This window comes from Stenella coeruleoalba (genome assembly GCF_951394435.1).
Source record: "Stenella coeruleoalba genome assembly, chromosome: 8".
In the NCBI taxonomy this organism is placed as follows: Eukaryota; Metazoa; Chordata; class Mammalia; order Artiodactyla; family Delphinidae; genus Stenella; species Stenella coeruleoalba.
The window spans coordinates 84558722-84573575 of record NC_137154.1 but is presented as its reverse complement, the minus strand read 5'-3'; the positions used below and the strand labels follow the sequence as shown (position 1 = coordinate 84573575).

The window sequence follows — 14854 nt, the reverse complement described above, 5'->3', positions numbered from 1 at the left end:
CTAAAAGCTAAAACAAATGAATGTATATAATAAAGCAGAAACAGTCCTACAGATATAGAGAACAAGCTGGTGGTTACCAGTGGAGAGTGGGAAAAGGGGAGGGACAAGATAGGAATAAGGAATTAAGAGATACAAACTACTATGAATAAAATAGATAAGCAACAAGGATATTGTACAGCACAGGGAAATATAGTCATTGTTTTGTAATAACATTAAATGGAGTATAATCTTTAAAAATAATGAAAATAATATAATATTGTAAATCAACTATACTTCAATAAAAAAGAGACAAATTGGAACATATTAGGCTATCAATTATAGGTGTCAATTTTAATTTTTATTATAGTTATTTTGATATCAAATATCATTTTCATTATTTCCTTTATAATTTCTATTTGATTTTCATTGAGTTCTAGTGACAGTTTCATAATGGAGTATGTAAATTAATTTAAAATATACTCCTTTGCTTATTCTCTTTTAGGACTTTTGCATGGCTTGGAAACAGGAATCAGAATTTACAAAGAGAGATAGAGCTGCCAGAGTCATTCAGAAGGCCTGGAAAAGTTTCCTTGTGAGTTTATTTCAGTTTTTTGCAGCTTTATTGAGATGTAATTGATATAGTTCACCTGTTTAAAGTATACAATTCAGGGACTTCCTTGGCGGTCCAGTGGTTAAGACTTTGCCTTCCAATGCAGGGGGTGTGGGTTTGATCCCTGGTTGGGGAACTAAGATCCCACGTGCCTTGTGGCCAAAAAACCAAAACATGGAACAGAAGCAATATTGTAACAAATTCAATAAAGCCTTTAAAAAATAATAAAGTATACAATTCAACAGCTTTTAGTATATTAAAGAGTTGTATACCACCCTTTGCTTTATAAGTAGACTTTTTTTAAGTTTCAAAAAATTAGCATTAATTAATTATCTTATTAACCTCACTAATATTTATTGAGTTTCTGATCTGGGCCAGGCACTTTGATAATGGCTACTATGAGCAAAAGTATCACTAATTGGCTTATTTGGCTTTCACCTCTAAACATTTTATATCTTGACTCTGGAATCAGGTTTGTGAGCAAGTGTTAGGGATACATTCACTCATTTAATATTTATTCAGCACCTACTCTTGAGGACGTAAAGTATATCTGGATTAATGTAGTACTTTTTCACCATGCTCTAGTCTGAGTAGAATTAGTCTCCTTATCCAATAAGAAATATTCCAATTTGATTTACTGGGTTAGGTGAGAGCCAAGAGGTGAAATGACTTCTCTCTTTTCTCTAGGATAGCATCAACACTCTGTGTGTGAAGTGGTATGGCTCTCTTTCTAGCACACAAAAGTACCTTTATATCAGTTAATGATGTCTTGAAAAATAATTTCCATTATTTGCCTATGCTGGGGCACAACTATTGATTTCCAACACTAAAAAAAAAAGAATTTCCTTTAAAATCTACTATTCCTTTGTTGGTCTCTAGCAGCATACTTGTCATCTAGGCTTAAGCTTTTCTGTCATTTGTAATTCTTCTCTCCCACATTCAAATCCAATCAGCCACATACCTTTGAACACCTGTTATGTTCCTGACACTGTGCTAGGCATTTTACAATACATTCTTGTGTTTAAGGAGCTTCAGTAGAGAAGCCATGTACATAAACAAACGTGTGTGTGTGTATTTTAACAAGATGGTAGACTGAACACACATTTTCACTTTCTATCCTTCTAGAACCCAACTGAAGTGACAATGTATAGAAAGTTAACCCATAACAGAGAGAAGGGAGTTCATGAGCAAATAGGAAATTTTATCTCATACCAAAAATAAATGGTAGTATCCTGTTGGACATATCTATGTAGAAGACTTGCCTATACATACCTTAAAGGGGCACTAATGAGATAGCTCGTTTGTCATTGGAACCCTAGAAAGGACGTCAATTAGGATTTAGCAATTTAAAAAAGCTAAAAGGAGAATGACTATAGACAATAGGGTTAATTGAAGGTCTGTACATGGAACAGCTGTGCCAGTTGTCTGCACTGTCACTTCAAGACCCAAAGCTATAGGCAGGTGGTTATTTATCATTAGTCAAAAATCTACTGGTAGATGGATATTTACCATTGTGCATATAAGAGAAACAAACCCAGAGTAGCCCACAGCTTTGGAAAGATGGCAGAGGTAGAGCCAATAAAAAAGATCCCTTTGGTTCCAGAAAATCTCCTGAAAAAGAGGAAGGCTTATCAGACCCTCAAAGCCACCCAGGCAAAGCAGGTGCTTTTGCAAAGGAAGGAGCAGAGGAAAGGAGAAAAACTCAAGTTTAAGCAACTAGAATGGTTCCTACATGAGTCCTGGTGGCAACTACGTGACAGGGTGCGACTCAGACGAGAAGTGAAACCTCGTGGCTTGGAAGTGCCAGATAAGCACTCCTTAGTCTTTGTTGTACACATCCAAATGATTAATGGGGTGAGTTTACTGGTGCAGAGGACCACTGCAAGACTTGGCCTGAATAAGATTTTCAGTGATGTCTTTATGAAAGTAACCCCTTAAACCATAAAAGCACTTCATATAGTGGAAACTTATGTGACCTGGGGATTTGCAAATCTGAAGTCTGTTCAGGAACTCATCTTTAAATGTGGACAAGCCAAGGTCAAGAATAAAATCGTCACACTGACAGACAACACAGTGATTGGGGAGCACCTGGGGAAGTTTGGTGTCGTTTGCTTGGAAGACCTCATTCATGGAGTTGCCTTCCCAGGGAAGGATTTTCAGGTGATCTCAGGGTTCTTGTGCCCTTTGCAACTCTAAGTAGCCTATTGTGCTACCAAGAATAGAGGGGGCTTCCTCAAGGAAGTGGGCTCACCTGGTTATCAAGGTGAATGCATCAATCGACTCATCTGGCAGCTGAACTAAACCCAGAATATCTGAAAGCACAGTGCATTGGAAGCATGTGTTTTTGTTTTATGGAATTGTTACCCATTATCTTCAAGGAAGATTATTTTCTGCTTTATCTTCAGAAACTGGAGGTAAAAGGTCAGGAAAAAGATGATGATGTTCACAGCAGGCAGTTTTCATCCCACCTCAGTTCCAAGGAAAATTTCCTGTGTGTCTTCTGTGATGACCACCATCCACCACTGAAACCAGCAAAGATTCACTCCATGGAGAAAGGAGTCCTGTTTTATCACATCTTCTATCCTGGGGTTTAATGTTGGTGAATGAATACCCAAGCATGAATACAGAACAGCAGTGAACCGAGCCCAGGGCCTTGTTTTGGAAAGAACTTGAAATACAATTGGAAAGAAGCACACAAAAATAATGCTCTCTGCTGTGAGTCCATGTTCTAACTTCAGTGACAGCTTGGCAAGCTCTCAGACGTGGCTGTCCCTAGGTGTATCTGGTAACTTCCTTATCCTTGCCTGCAATTGGCTTAGTTCTTTTCTCTAGCTCAGAATTTTAACCTACTCTTGGATCTGTGAGACAGATGGACCCTTTCCCCAGCCAAATGGAGTGTTTCCTGTTAAGAACATGGTGGTAGATTGCTGAGCCCCTGTGCCATTTATGACTCAGGGAAATGCCCACCATTTATTTCTGCTGGGCTTCAAGATGGAATTTTCTGGTTTCCCTGATGATCAGTCCTCTTCTTAAAACCCAAATCAGAAGCTGAAATAGAATGGATATATGTATAACTGATCCACTTTGCTGTACACCTGAAACTAACACAACATTGTAAATCAACTATAACACAACATAAGTAAAAATTAAAAAGAAAAACAAGGGACTTCCCTGGCAGCCCAGTGGTTAAGACTCTGCGCTTCCAATGCAGGGGGTGCAGGTTCAATCCCTGGTCAGAGAAATAAGATCTCATATGCTGTGCAGTAGCACAGCATCCCCCCCACCAAAAAGAAACAAACCCTGAAGGATTATCTCTTTAAAAAATTTACGTGAACCATCTGGGAAAGCTAGTTCTAGCATGGATTTGGTACTCCACAGTAAAACCCTCTTAATTTTAGTATTTGAGAGATGCCTTGTGTTATTGCTGGCTACCTGACCATACTTCCTCTAAGAAAGTCTGTTCATTAACCCACTTCACAAAGGCCCAAGGCAATCTTCCCATTCATGAGTGTGAACAGTGGAAAACCAGAGACTTACACAAAAGCACAGGATACTTACACTAGCTCCCTAGAAAAATTGACACAGACCTTCATTTGTCACTACTAATGGACAATCACCTGACATTTAAGGAAAACCAATGATGTAGAAACAGAAAGAAAAGAAAAAGAAATAACAGAATCTGAAGGAAATAAAAATGGTAATCAATTTAGCTTAGATCATTATGTTGAATGGCTCTAGGAAGGTTGTATCTGGAGACTAAATAGTACACCACGCAATAGAAGGTATGACTGAGAAGCTGGATTTAAAAAGACATTAGAGGGAGGTGGAGTCAAGATGGTGGTGTGGGAAGATGTGGAGTTAACATCTCCACACAACTGGGGTGACTGCCAGCTACTGGTGGGAGACTCTGACACCCAAGGAGATGGGAGGAACCCCAAAGTGAACCAGTAGGACATAGGGGGACTGAAGGGGTGAGGAGAAGTGGAGTCCAGACGGGATCAGCACCCCAGAAGCTGGGGAGATCAGGAGAGGCAGGCAGGAGGGACTCTCTGAGAAGAGCAGGAGAGGACCAGAGAGCGATTGCCTGGCCCACTCAAGCCCAGGAAGCCTGCTGGGCTCCCAAGTGAGGTCCCCTGCCGTGCCTGGACCCCTTCTGTTCCTTGAACCTAAGCCCCACTCCCCACAGCCCCCAGGGCCTTTTCCAGTCCTGTAGGTCCTGAGCATTGGCCCCACCCACCACCCAAAACTTGCACTTGCTTAAGCCCCCCGCTCCACAGCCAAGGCCTTCGCCTCCCCTCCCTTTTCCCTCCTCTTTTTTATTATTGTGGTACTAATGTACCTTCTGGTTTCTGATTCATCTATATTTTTATTTTTATATTCTTCCTAACATATCTGTTAGTTTCCTAGTCTAATTTTATTTTTTACCTTGTTGTTGCTTTTTTTTTTTTTTTTTTTGCCACCCCAGGAGGCTTGCACGATCTTGGTTCATGAGCCTGGAGCTGGGCCAAATCTCCTATGGTGGGAGTTCCAAGTCTGAACCACTGGACTAACAGAGAACCTCAGACTCCAGAGAATATTCACTGGAGTGAGGTCTCACAGAGCTCCTCATCTCAGCACCAAGACCCAGCTCTACACAATAGCCTACAAACTCCAGTGTTGGAAACCTCAGCCAAACAACTAGTAAGACAGGAATGCAATCCCACTCATTTAAAAAAAAAAGAGAGAGAGAGAGATGGCAAAAAAATATGTCACAGATGAAGGAGCAAGGTAAAAACCTACAAGACCAAATAAATGAAGAGGAAATAGGCAATCTACCTGAAAAAGAATTCAGTGTAATGATAGTAAAGATGATCCAGAATCTCAGAAATAGAATGGAGGCACAGATTGAGAAAATACAAGAAATGTTTAACAAAGATCTACAAGAACTAAAGAACAAACAAACAGAGATGAACAACACAATAACTGAACTGAAAAATACACTAGAAAGATCAATAACAGAATAACGGAGGCAGAAGAATGAATAAGTGAGCTGGAAGACAAAATAGTGGAAATAACTGCCAAGGAACAGAATAAAGAAAAAAGAATGAAAAGAATTGAAGACAGTCTCAGAGACCTCTGGGACAACAATAAACACACCAACATTCGAATTATAGGGGTCCCAGAAGAAGAAGAGAAAAAGAAAGGGTCTGAGAAAATATTTGAAGAGATTATAGTTGAAAACTACCCTAACATGGGAAGGAAATAGTCACCCAAGTCCAGGAAGCACAGACAGTCCCATACAAGATAAACCCTAGGAAAAACACACCAAGGCACATGTTAATCAAACTAAGAAAAAATAAATTCAAAGAAAATATATTAAAATCAGCAAGGGAAAAACAAAAAATAAAATACAAAAGAATCCCCATAAGGTTATCAGCTGATTTTTCAGTGGAAACTCTGCAGGCCAGAGAGAGTGGCAGGATATACTTAAAGTGATGAAAGAGAAAAACCTACAACCAGGATTACTCTACCCAGCAGGATCTCATTCAGATTCAATGGAGAAGTCAAAAGCTTTTCAGACAAGCAAAAGCTAAGAGAATTCAGCACCACCAAATAACTTTACAACAAATGCTAAAGGAACTTCTCTAAGTGGGAAATGCAAGAGAAGAAAAAGACCCACAAAAACAAACCCAAAACAATTAAGAAAATGGGAATAGGAACACACATATCGATAATAACCTTGAATGTAAATGGATTAAATGCTCCAACCAAAAGACACAGACTGGCTGAATGGATACAAGAGCAAGATCCATATATATGCTGTCTACAAGAGACCCACTTCAGACCTAGGGACACATACAGCCTGAAAGTGAAGGGATGGAAAAAGATATTCCATGCAAATGGAAATCCAAAGAAAGCTGGAGTAGCAACACTCATATCAGATAAAATAGACTTTAAAATAAAGACTGTTACAAGAGATAAGGAGAGACAGTACATAATGATCAAAGGATCAATCCAAGTAGAAGCTATAACAATTATAAATGTTTATGCACCCAACATAGGAGCACCTCAATACATAAGGCAAATGCTAACAACCATGAAAGGAGAAATCGACAGTAGAAAATCCTAAAGTTGTCACCAGAAAACTACTAGAACTAATCACTGAATTTGGTAAGCTTGCAGGATACAAAATTAATGCACAGAAATCTCTGGCATTCCTATACACCAACAACGAAAAATCAGAAAGAGAAATTAAGGAAACACTCCCATTTACCATTGCAACAAAAAGAATAAAATACTTAGGAATAAACCTGCCTAAGGAGGCAAAAGACTTATACTCAGAAAACTATAAAACACTGATGAAAGAAATCAAAGATGACATAAACAGATGGAGAAATATACCATGTACTTGGATTGGAAGAATCAATATTGTGAAAATGACTATGCTACCCAAAGCAATCTACAGATTCAATGCAATCCCTATCAAACTACCAACAGCATTCTTCACAAAATTAGAACAAAAAATTTTAAAATTCGTATGGAAACACAAAAGACCCCGCAAAACCAAACAATCTTGAGAAAGCAAAACGGAGCTGGAGGAATCAGGCTCCCTGACTTCAAACTATACCACAGAGCTACAGTAATCAAAACAGTATGGTAATGGCACAAAAACAGAAATATAGATCAACAGTACAGAATAGAATGCCCAAAGATAAATCCATGCACATATGGGCACCTAATCTATGACAAAGGAGGCAAGAACATACAATGGAGAAAAGACAGCTTCTTCAATAAGTGGTGCCAGGAAAACTGGAGAGCTACATGTAAAAGAATGAAATTAGAACACTGCCTAACACCATACACAAAAATAAACTCCAAATGGATTAAAGGCTTAAATGTAAGACCAGACACTATAAAACTCTTAGAGGAAAACATAGGAAAAACACTCTTTGACATAAACTACAGCAAGATCTTTTTTGACCCACCTCCTAGAGTAATGGAAATAAAAACAAAAATAAACAAATGGGACCTATGAAACTTAAAAGCTTTTGCACAGCAAAGGAAACCATAAACAAGATGAAAATACAGCCCTCAGAATGGGAGAAAATATTTGCAAATGAAACAACAGACAAAAGATTAATCTCCAAAATATACAAACAGCTCATGGAACTCAATATCTAAAAAACAAACAATCCAGGGTAAAAATGGGCAGAAGACCTAAATAGACATTTCACCAAGGAAGACATACAGATGGCCAAGAGTCACATGAAAAGATGCTCCACATCACTAATTATTAGAGAAATGCAAACCAAAACTACAATGAGGTATCACCTCACACCAGTCAGAATGGCCATTATCAAAAAATCTAGAAACAATAAGTGCTGGAAAGGGTGTGGTGAAAAGGGAACCCTCCTGCACTGTTGGTGGGAATGTAAATTGATACAACCACTATGGAAAACAGTATGGAGGTTCCTTAAAAAACTAAAAATAGAATTACCATATGACCCAGCAATCCCACTACTGGGCATATACCCAGAGAAAACCATAATTCAAAAAGAGACATGTGGACTTCCCTGGTGGCACAGTGGTTGAGAGTCCACCTGCCGATGCAGGGGACACCGGTTCGTGCCCCGGTCCTGGAAGATCCTTTATGTCGTGGAGCGGCTGGGCCCGTGAGCCATGGCCGCTGGTCCTGTGCGTCCGGAGCCTGTGCTCCGCAACAGGAGAGGCCACAACAGTGAGAGGCCCGCATACCGCAGGAAAAAAAAAGAGACATGTACCACAATGTTCATTGCAGCACTATTTACAATAGCCAGGACATGGAACCAACCTAAATGTCCATCAACAGATGAATGGATAAAGAAGATGTGACCCATATATACAATGGAATATTATTCAGCCATAAAAAGAAATGAAATTGAGTTATTTGTAGTGAGGTGGATGGACCTAGTGTCTGTTATACAGAGTGAAGTTAGTCAGAAAGAGAAAAACAAATACCATATGCTAACGCATATGTATGGAATCTAAAAAAAAAAAAAATGGTACTCATGAACCTAGTTGCAGGGCAGGAATAAAGAGGTAGACATAGAAAATGGGTTTGAGGACATGGGGTGGGAGGGCAAAGCTGGGGCGAAGTGAGGGTAGCATCCACATATACACACTACCAAATGTAAAATAGTTGGCTCATGGGAAGCAGCAGCATAGCACAGGGAGATCGGCTTGGTGCTTTGCGATGACCTAGAGGGGTGGGATAGGGAGGATGGGAGGGAAGCTCAAGAGGGAGTGGATATGGGGACATGTGTATGCATGTGGCTGATTCGCTTTGTTGTGCAACAGAAACTAACACAGTATTGTGAAACAATTATACACCAATAAAGATCTTTAAAAAAATTTTTTTAATCTGGCAAAATGTCTGAACTTTATGGGTTGATATTCCCTTTTGTTCTTTGTTGGTATTCCATTTAAATATTGTAAAACTTTGAAATAATGCTACCTTTATCACCACAAACACTACCAATATAAAATTGGTAGAAATATAAGGGAAAGAGGAGATAAATTAATTAAAATAACTATTACAATTAAAAAATCAAGAGAAAAGTTTGTGTAGAGACTACATTCCTTGTTGCTGCAGCTGATCCCACCTACTGCTCACTATGTTCACTGATGTTCAGCCAGCATCTCAATTGGCCAGAGTACTTTGCCAGGTAGAATAACACAAAACTTACTTTATGGAAGATCATGTTAAATAACTAGAATCCAGCAGAGTCCAGATGTAAGATAAAAAGTGTGTCATACAGAATACTTACCCAATGATGATAGAGCATTGCTCCCAAACCCTGAATGTTTCTTCTGTGATTCATACAGTAGTATAGGTTTCACAGATCATCATGAACCACCATCACAATTCCATTTGTCATTGTTTTTACTCAGCCCTAAAGGGCCAACTAATGTTATCACTCGCACTGAAGCCCTGGACCATCCAGAGAGACTTCTCTTTCTTAGGTTTCACTCAAAACTAACAGATTTTCGGGCTTCCCTGGTGGCGCAGTGGTTGAGAGTCTGGCTGCCGATGCAGGGCACACGGGTTCGTGCCCTGGTCCGGGAAGATCCCACATGCCGCGGAGCGGCTGGGCCCGTGAGCCATGGCCGCTGAGCCTGCGCGTCCGGAGCCTGTGCTCCGCAACAGGAGAGGACACAACAGTGAGAGGCCCGCGTACCTCAAAAAAAAAAAAAAAAAAGAAAGAAAAACTAGCAGATTTTCAAGACCCTTGTAAATTGTCAGGCAGCACACCAAACTCTAAGGACCCTCAAACTTTGCACAGAAGTGGTAGATGTTTTTTGAAATTTTTTGTTGAAGTGTAGTTGATTTACGATGTTGTGTTGGTTTTGGGTGTACAGCAAAGTTTTTCAGTTATATAAATATATCCTTTTCCATTATAGTTTATTACAAGATATTGAGCATAGTTCCCTATGCTATACAGTAGGTCCTTGTTGGTTATCTATTTTATCTAGAGTAGTGTGTGTATCAGTTAATCCCAAGCTCTTAATTTATCCCTCCCCCCACTTCCCCTTTGGTAATCATAAGTTTGTTTTCTATGTCTTTGAGTCTGTTTTTGTTTGATAACTACATTCATTTGTATCTTTTTTTTTTTTAGATTCCACAAAAAAATAGATAAAATAAAAAATAAAAAGAAGTTAGAAACTCCGAAAAACAACTAACCATGAAAGTCATGGTTCAAATATAAGGCAAATTAATATATTTCTAACCTCTATGTAAAGAGAATAATTTGATTTTTTTTAATATCTTTATTGGAGTATAATTGCTTTACAATGTTGTTAGTTTCTGCTGTATAGCAAAGTGATTCAGCTATACGTATACATATATCCCCATATCCCCTCCCTCTTGCATATCCTTCCCACCCTCCCTATCCCACCCCCCCATCCCACCCCTCTAGGTGGTCACAAAGCATGGAGCTGATCTCCCTGTGCTATGTGGTTACTTCCCACTAGCTAGCTATTTTACATTTGGTAGTGTATATATGTCAATGCCACTCTCACTTCGTCCCAGCTTACCCTTCCCCCTCCCCATGTCCTCAAGTCCATTCTCTAAGTCTGCGTCTTTATTCCTGTCCTGCCCCTAAGTTCATCGGAACCTTTTTTTTTTAGATTCCATATATATGTGTTAGCATACAGTATTTGTTTTTCTCTTTCTGACTTACTTCACTCAGTACATTTGATCTTGATTCTAGATACATTCTACTTCAAGTGGCCCAGAGGGTGACTTCTAAATAAAGATGCATAGTTTTAGCATATTATGTGGCCCTGTAATTGAATAATTTGCATAGTCGTAGTAATGTGAATGCAGTTTTTTCTGTAATTTAAGATATTTTTATCAAAGTACTTTGTGTACTTCTTTAAAATAATGTAAAAGAACTTACACTAAAAAGCAAGTCTTTACCCCATCTCACTACCTTCCACCTTCATACTCTAAAGGCAACCACTTTTATCTAACTTTTTGTTTTAGATCTTCTAGTCACTAGTTCCATGCTTCTAAATAATATGCTTATTATATTTTACTTATCAACTTTAGAAGTGATCTGTTGACTTTCTGCAAAAATGATTAAGAATTTACCTTACTTATCCTCCAAAACCCTGCTTATCTCCCCCCTCAGTATCATGTCATTGTTTTAATTCCTCTGTTTCTTACCTTGCTGCTTTAAAGACTTTTGTTTCTTGTTCCATCATGCTAACAAAGCATCACTTGACTCCTTATTATATATGATGAGGATATAAATATCCCTATCCTTTTCTTCACATATCTTGCAGTATTCAAATCCCCAAGTTCCATCACCTCTCCCTTGTCAATATTCACTTGGAGGAGTTTTTCAAATATCCTGAATACAAATCCTTTATTGCAATATAAAATATCATCTTCCAGGGTACCTCACTTCCCTCTTAAAGGTGTTTTTGATAAGTCTTTAATTTTAATAAGATCCAGTTTATCATTTGTTCTTTACGGTTAGTGCTGTCTGTGTCCATTTAAGAAGTGTTTATGTAGAAGGTACTGTCATCAAGATGGTGTCAAAAGTCCAGGTCCCCCAGTGTTCCAGGACGTTTCCTGGGAGGTGCACTCAGGTCTTGCCTCATGGGGATCACTGGGGGAATCTGCAGGGCTCGACCACTGGGGATTTGATAGAGACAGAGAAAAGAGGGGCATGGCTGACAGCAACCTGTGCTCAGATCTTGGCAGTTTGCATTACCGCTTACAGCAATACCTGAGCAGAGATCTCAGCCAGGCTCTGCCCATCTGCAGAGCTGAGCCAGTGGCCCCATCTGGCCAGGGAGCTCAGTTGGCAGTTCTACCTGATATGGGTCCCAAACCAACAGGTTTTACTGACTACAGAAACTGTTTTATGGCCCCACTTAGGCAAGGAAGCAAATTCGCAGCCCCACCCGATTTATGAGCATAGTCTTCAGTCCTGCCCAACCAGGAAGCCTAGCCAGTCACGAAGCCCAGAAACAGATCCAAGCCTATGGCTTTGCCTAATTACTGAGTACAAACTGTAGCCAGGGACTTCCCTGGTTGTGCAGTGGTTAAGAATCCACCTTCCAATGCAGGGGACACAGGTTTGAGCCCTGGTCCGGGAAGACCCCACATGCCGCAGAACAACTAAGCCCATGTGCCACAACTACTAGCCTGCGCTCTAGAGCCTGTGAGCCACAACTACTGAGCCTGCACGCCTAGAGCCGGTGCTCCACAACAAGAGAAGCCTCTGCAAGAAGAAGCCCACGCACCGCAAGGAAGAGCAGCCCCTGCTCGCCGCAACTAGAGAAAGCCCGCACGCAGCAACGAAAACCCAACGCAGCCAAAAATAAATAAATAAATTTATTTTTAAAAAGACCTTTTAAAAAACTGTAGCTAAAGGGAGCCTAGCCAGTGACTCCACCCAATTGCAGAGCATAGCCTATGGTCCCACCCAGCTAGGGTCCCTGGACAGTGACCCCATCCAACCAAGGAGCACAGTCTCTAGACCCCCCACAACTGCATGATATAACTGGAGGCCCTGCCCAGCTAGAGAGCCTGGCCAGTGACCACCTCCAACAGAGGAGCACACCCAGCAGCTTACTCCATCACAAAACCCAGCCTACAGCCTTGCCCAACTTTGGGGCAAAGCCTATGGCCCTACCTGATCACAGAACACAGCCTGTGGCTGCATCCAACCACAAAGCCTTGCTTGTAGCTTTGCCCGAACATGAAGTCTGGCCAGCAGCACCATCTGGTAAGGGAGCACATCCTGAGGCCTCACCCAACCAGGAGTGATTGCAGAGCCCAGCCTGCAGCCCTGCTTAGTTGCAGAGTCCAGCCAGTGGCACCTCCCTGCCAGGGAACACAGCCTATGACTTCACCTAACCAGAGGTGATTGCAGAGCCCAGCTAGTAGTCCTGCCTGAAAGTAAGTAAGCCATCATGCCCACCTCAGAACATGGGCAGTGACCTCACCCAAATAGACACCCCAATAGCAAGCCTCCACCTGCCCATGGATGCTACCAGATGACCCATCCAGTACCCCAAGCTGAGCTAACTGATGAAGGTCTTTCTCTGCTGAAGGGAACCTCTAGAGTCTGGAAGAAAAGACCACTTACTCAGATGCACAGATACCAAAGTAAACATGACACCACCAAAAGAAACTAATAAAGCTCCAATAATTTACTCAAAGTATGGGTCTGTGAACTGTCTAACAAAGAATTCAGAATAATCCTCTTGAGGAAGTTCCTGGAACTACAAGAACATGTAGACAGACAACTACATGAAATTGGGAAAACAGTACATGAACAAAGTGAGAAGCTCAACAAAGAAATAAAAGCTATCCTCCAAAAAGCCAAAAAGACATCCTAGATCTGAATAATAAAAAAACTGAGCTAAAGAATTCCAACAGCAGACTCCATCAAAAAGACAAGAGATAAGTGCTGGCGAGGATGTGGATAAAAGGGAATCTTGTACACTCTTGGTGGGAATGTAAACTGGTACCACCACTATGGAAAGCAGCATGGACATTACTCAGAAAATAAAATAAAAAATAGAACTACCATATGATCCAGCAATTTCACTTGTGGATATTTTTCTGAAGGAGATGAAATCACTACCTCAAAGAGACAGCTGCACTCCCATGTTCATTGCAGCATATCTACACTAGCCAAGACATAGAAACAACCTAAGTATCTGTTGACAGATGAATGGATAAAGAAAATGTGATAATGTTTTATATATTATATATTATATTATGTGAAGATATTATATATAAACATTTAATATTAGTATAGCATATTAATATTATTTATAATGGAATATTATTCAACCATGAGAAGGAAGGAAATCCTGCCATTTGTAACAACATGAATGGATCTGGAGGGCACTATGCTAAGTGAAATAAGTCAGGCAGAGAATGATGAATTCTGTATAATGTATGCTCTCATTTATATGTGGAACCAAAAAAACCCTGGACTCTTAGATATAGGGGGTACATTGTTGCTAGAAGGGGTGGTGGGGGTGTAGGGGAGGGATGAGCGGAGATCATCAAAGGGTACAAACTTCCAGTTATAAGATTAATATGTTCTAGGAATGTAATGTACAGCATGGTGACTCTAGTTAACAGTATTGTGTTGAATAATTGAAAGTTGCTAAGAGAGTAGATCTTAAAATTCTTACCACTCACACAGTAAATGGTAATTATGTGAGGTGAAGGATGTGTTAACTAAATTTTTGTGGTAATCATTTCACTATATATGTAGATCAAATCATCATGTTGTATACCTTAAATTTGCACAATGTTATATGTCAGTTATGTCTCAATAAAGATGCGGGGGAGTTAGAAATATTTGTTTAACCCAAAGTCAGAAGATATTTTCCTTATGTTTCTTCTAGAGGCTTAGTTGTTTAGTTTCACATTGAGATCTGGTATCCATCTCCAACTAATGTTTGTGTATGATAACAGGGACAAAGGTCATTTTTTTCCTTATGGATAATCAAATGACCAGGTATCTTTTATTGAAAAATACCATCTTTCCACAATAAATTGCAGTGGTGCCTTTGTAAAGTCATGAAATCATATATGTGAACTGTTTCTATAGTTTCTACTCTGTTGCATTGGATTATTTTGTCTAAATTTGGGTTAACACCACATTGTCTTAATCTGTAGCTTTATAATAAGAGTGGATATATGTTAATAGAGTCCTCTAACTTTGTTCTTCAAGATTATTTTACCTATTTTAGGACTTTTGCATTTCC

General features: G+C 39.8%; 1 protein-coding gene and 1 pseudogene across 2 annotated transcripts in view; both read left to right on the top strand.

Annotated features, from left to right (window-relative positions):
* Positions 1-487: 487 nt before the first annotated feature.
* LOC307189958 (protein MFI) overlaps positions 488-14854 on the top strand; it is a 90017-nt gene continuing 75650 nt past the window's right edge. The window contains 1 exon segment of the mRNA XM_079928581.1: positions 488-571. Within this exon segment, the coding sequence (XP_079784707.1) occupies positions 491-571 (81 nt within the window). The 5' untranslated portion in view covers positions 488-490.
* Positions 2149-2890, top strand: LOC307190677 (large ribosomal subunit protein uL30-like; annotated as a pseudogene). The gene has a single exon. The product of its transcript is annotated as a large ribosomal subunit protein uL30-like (transcript).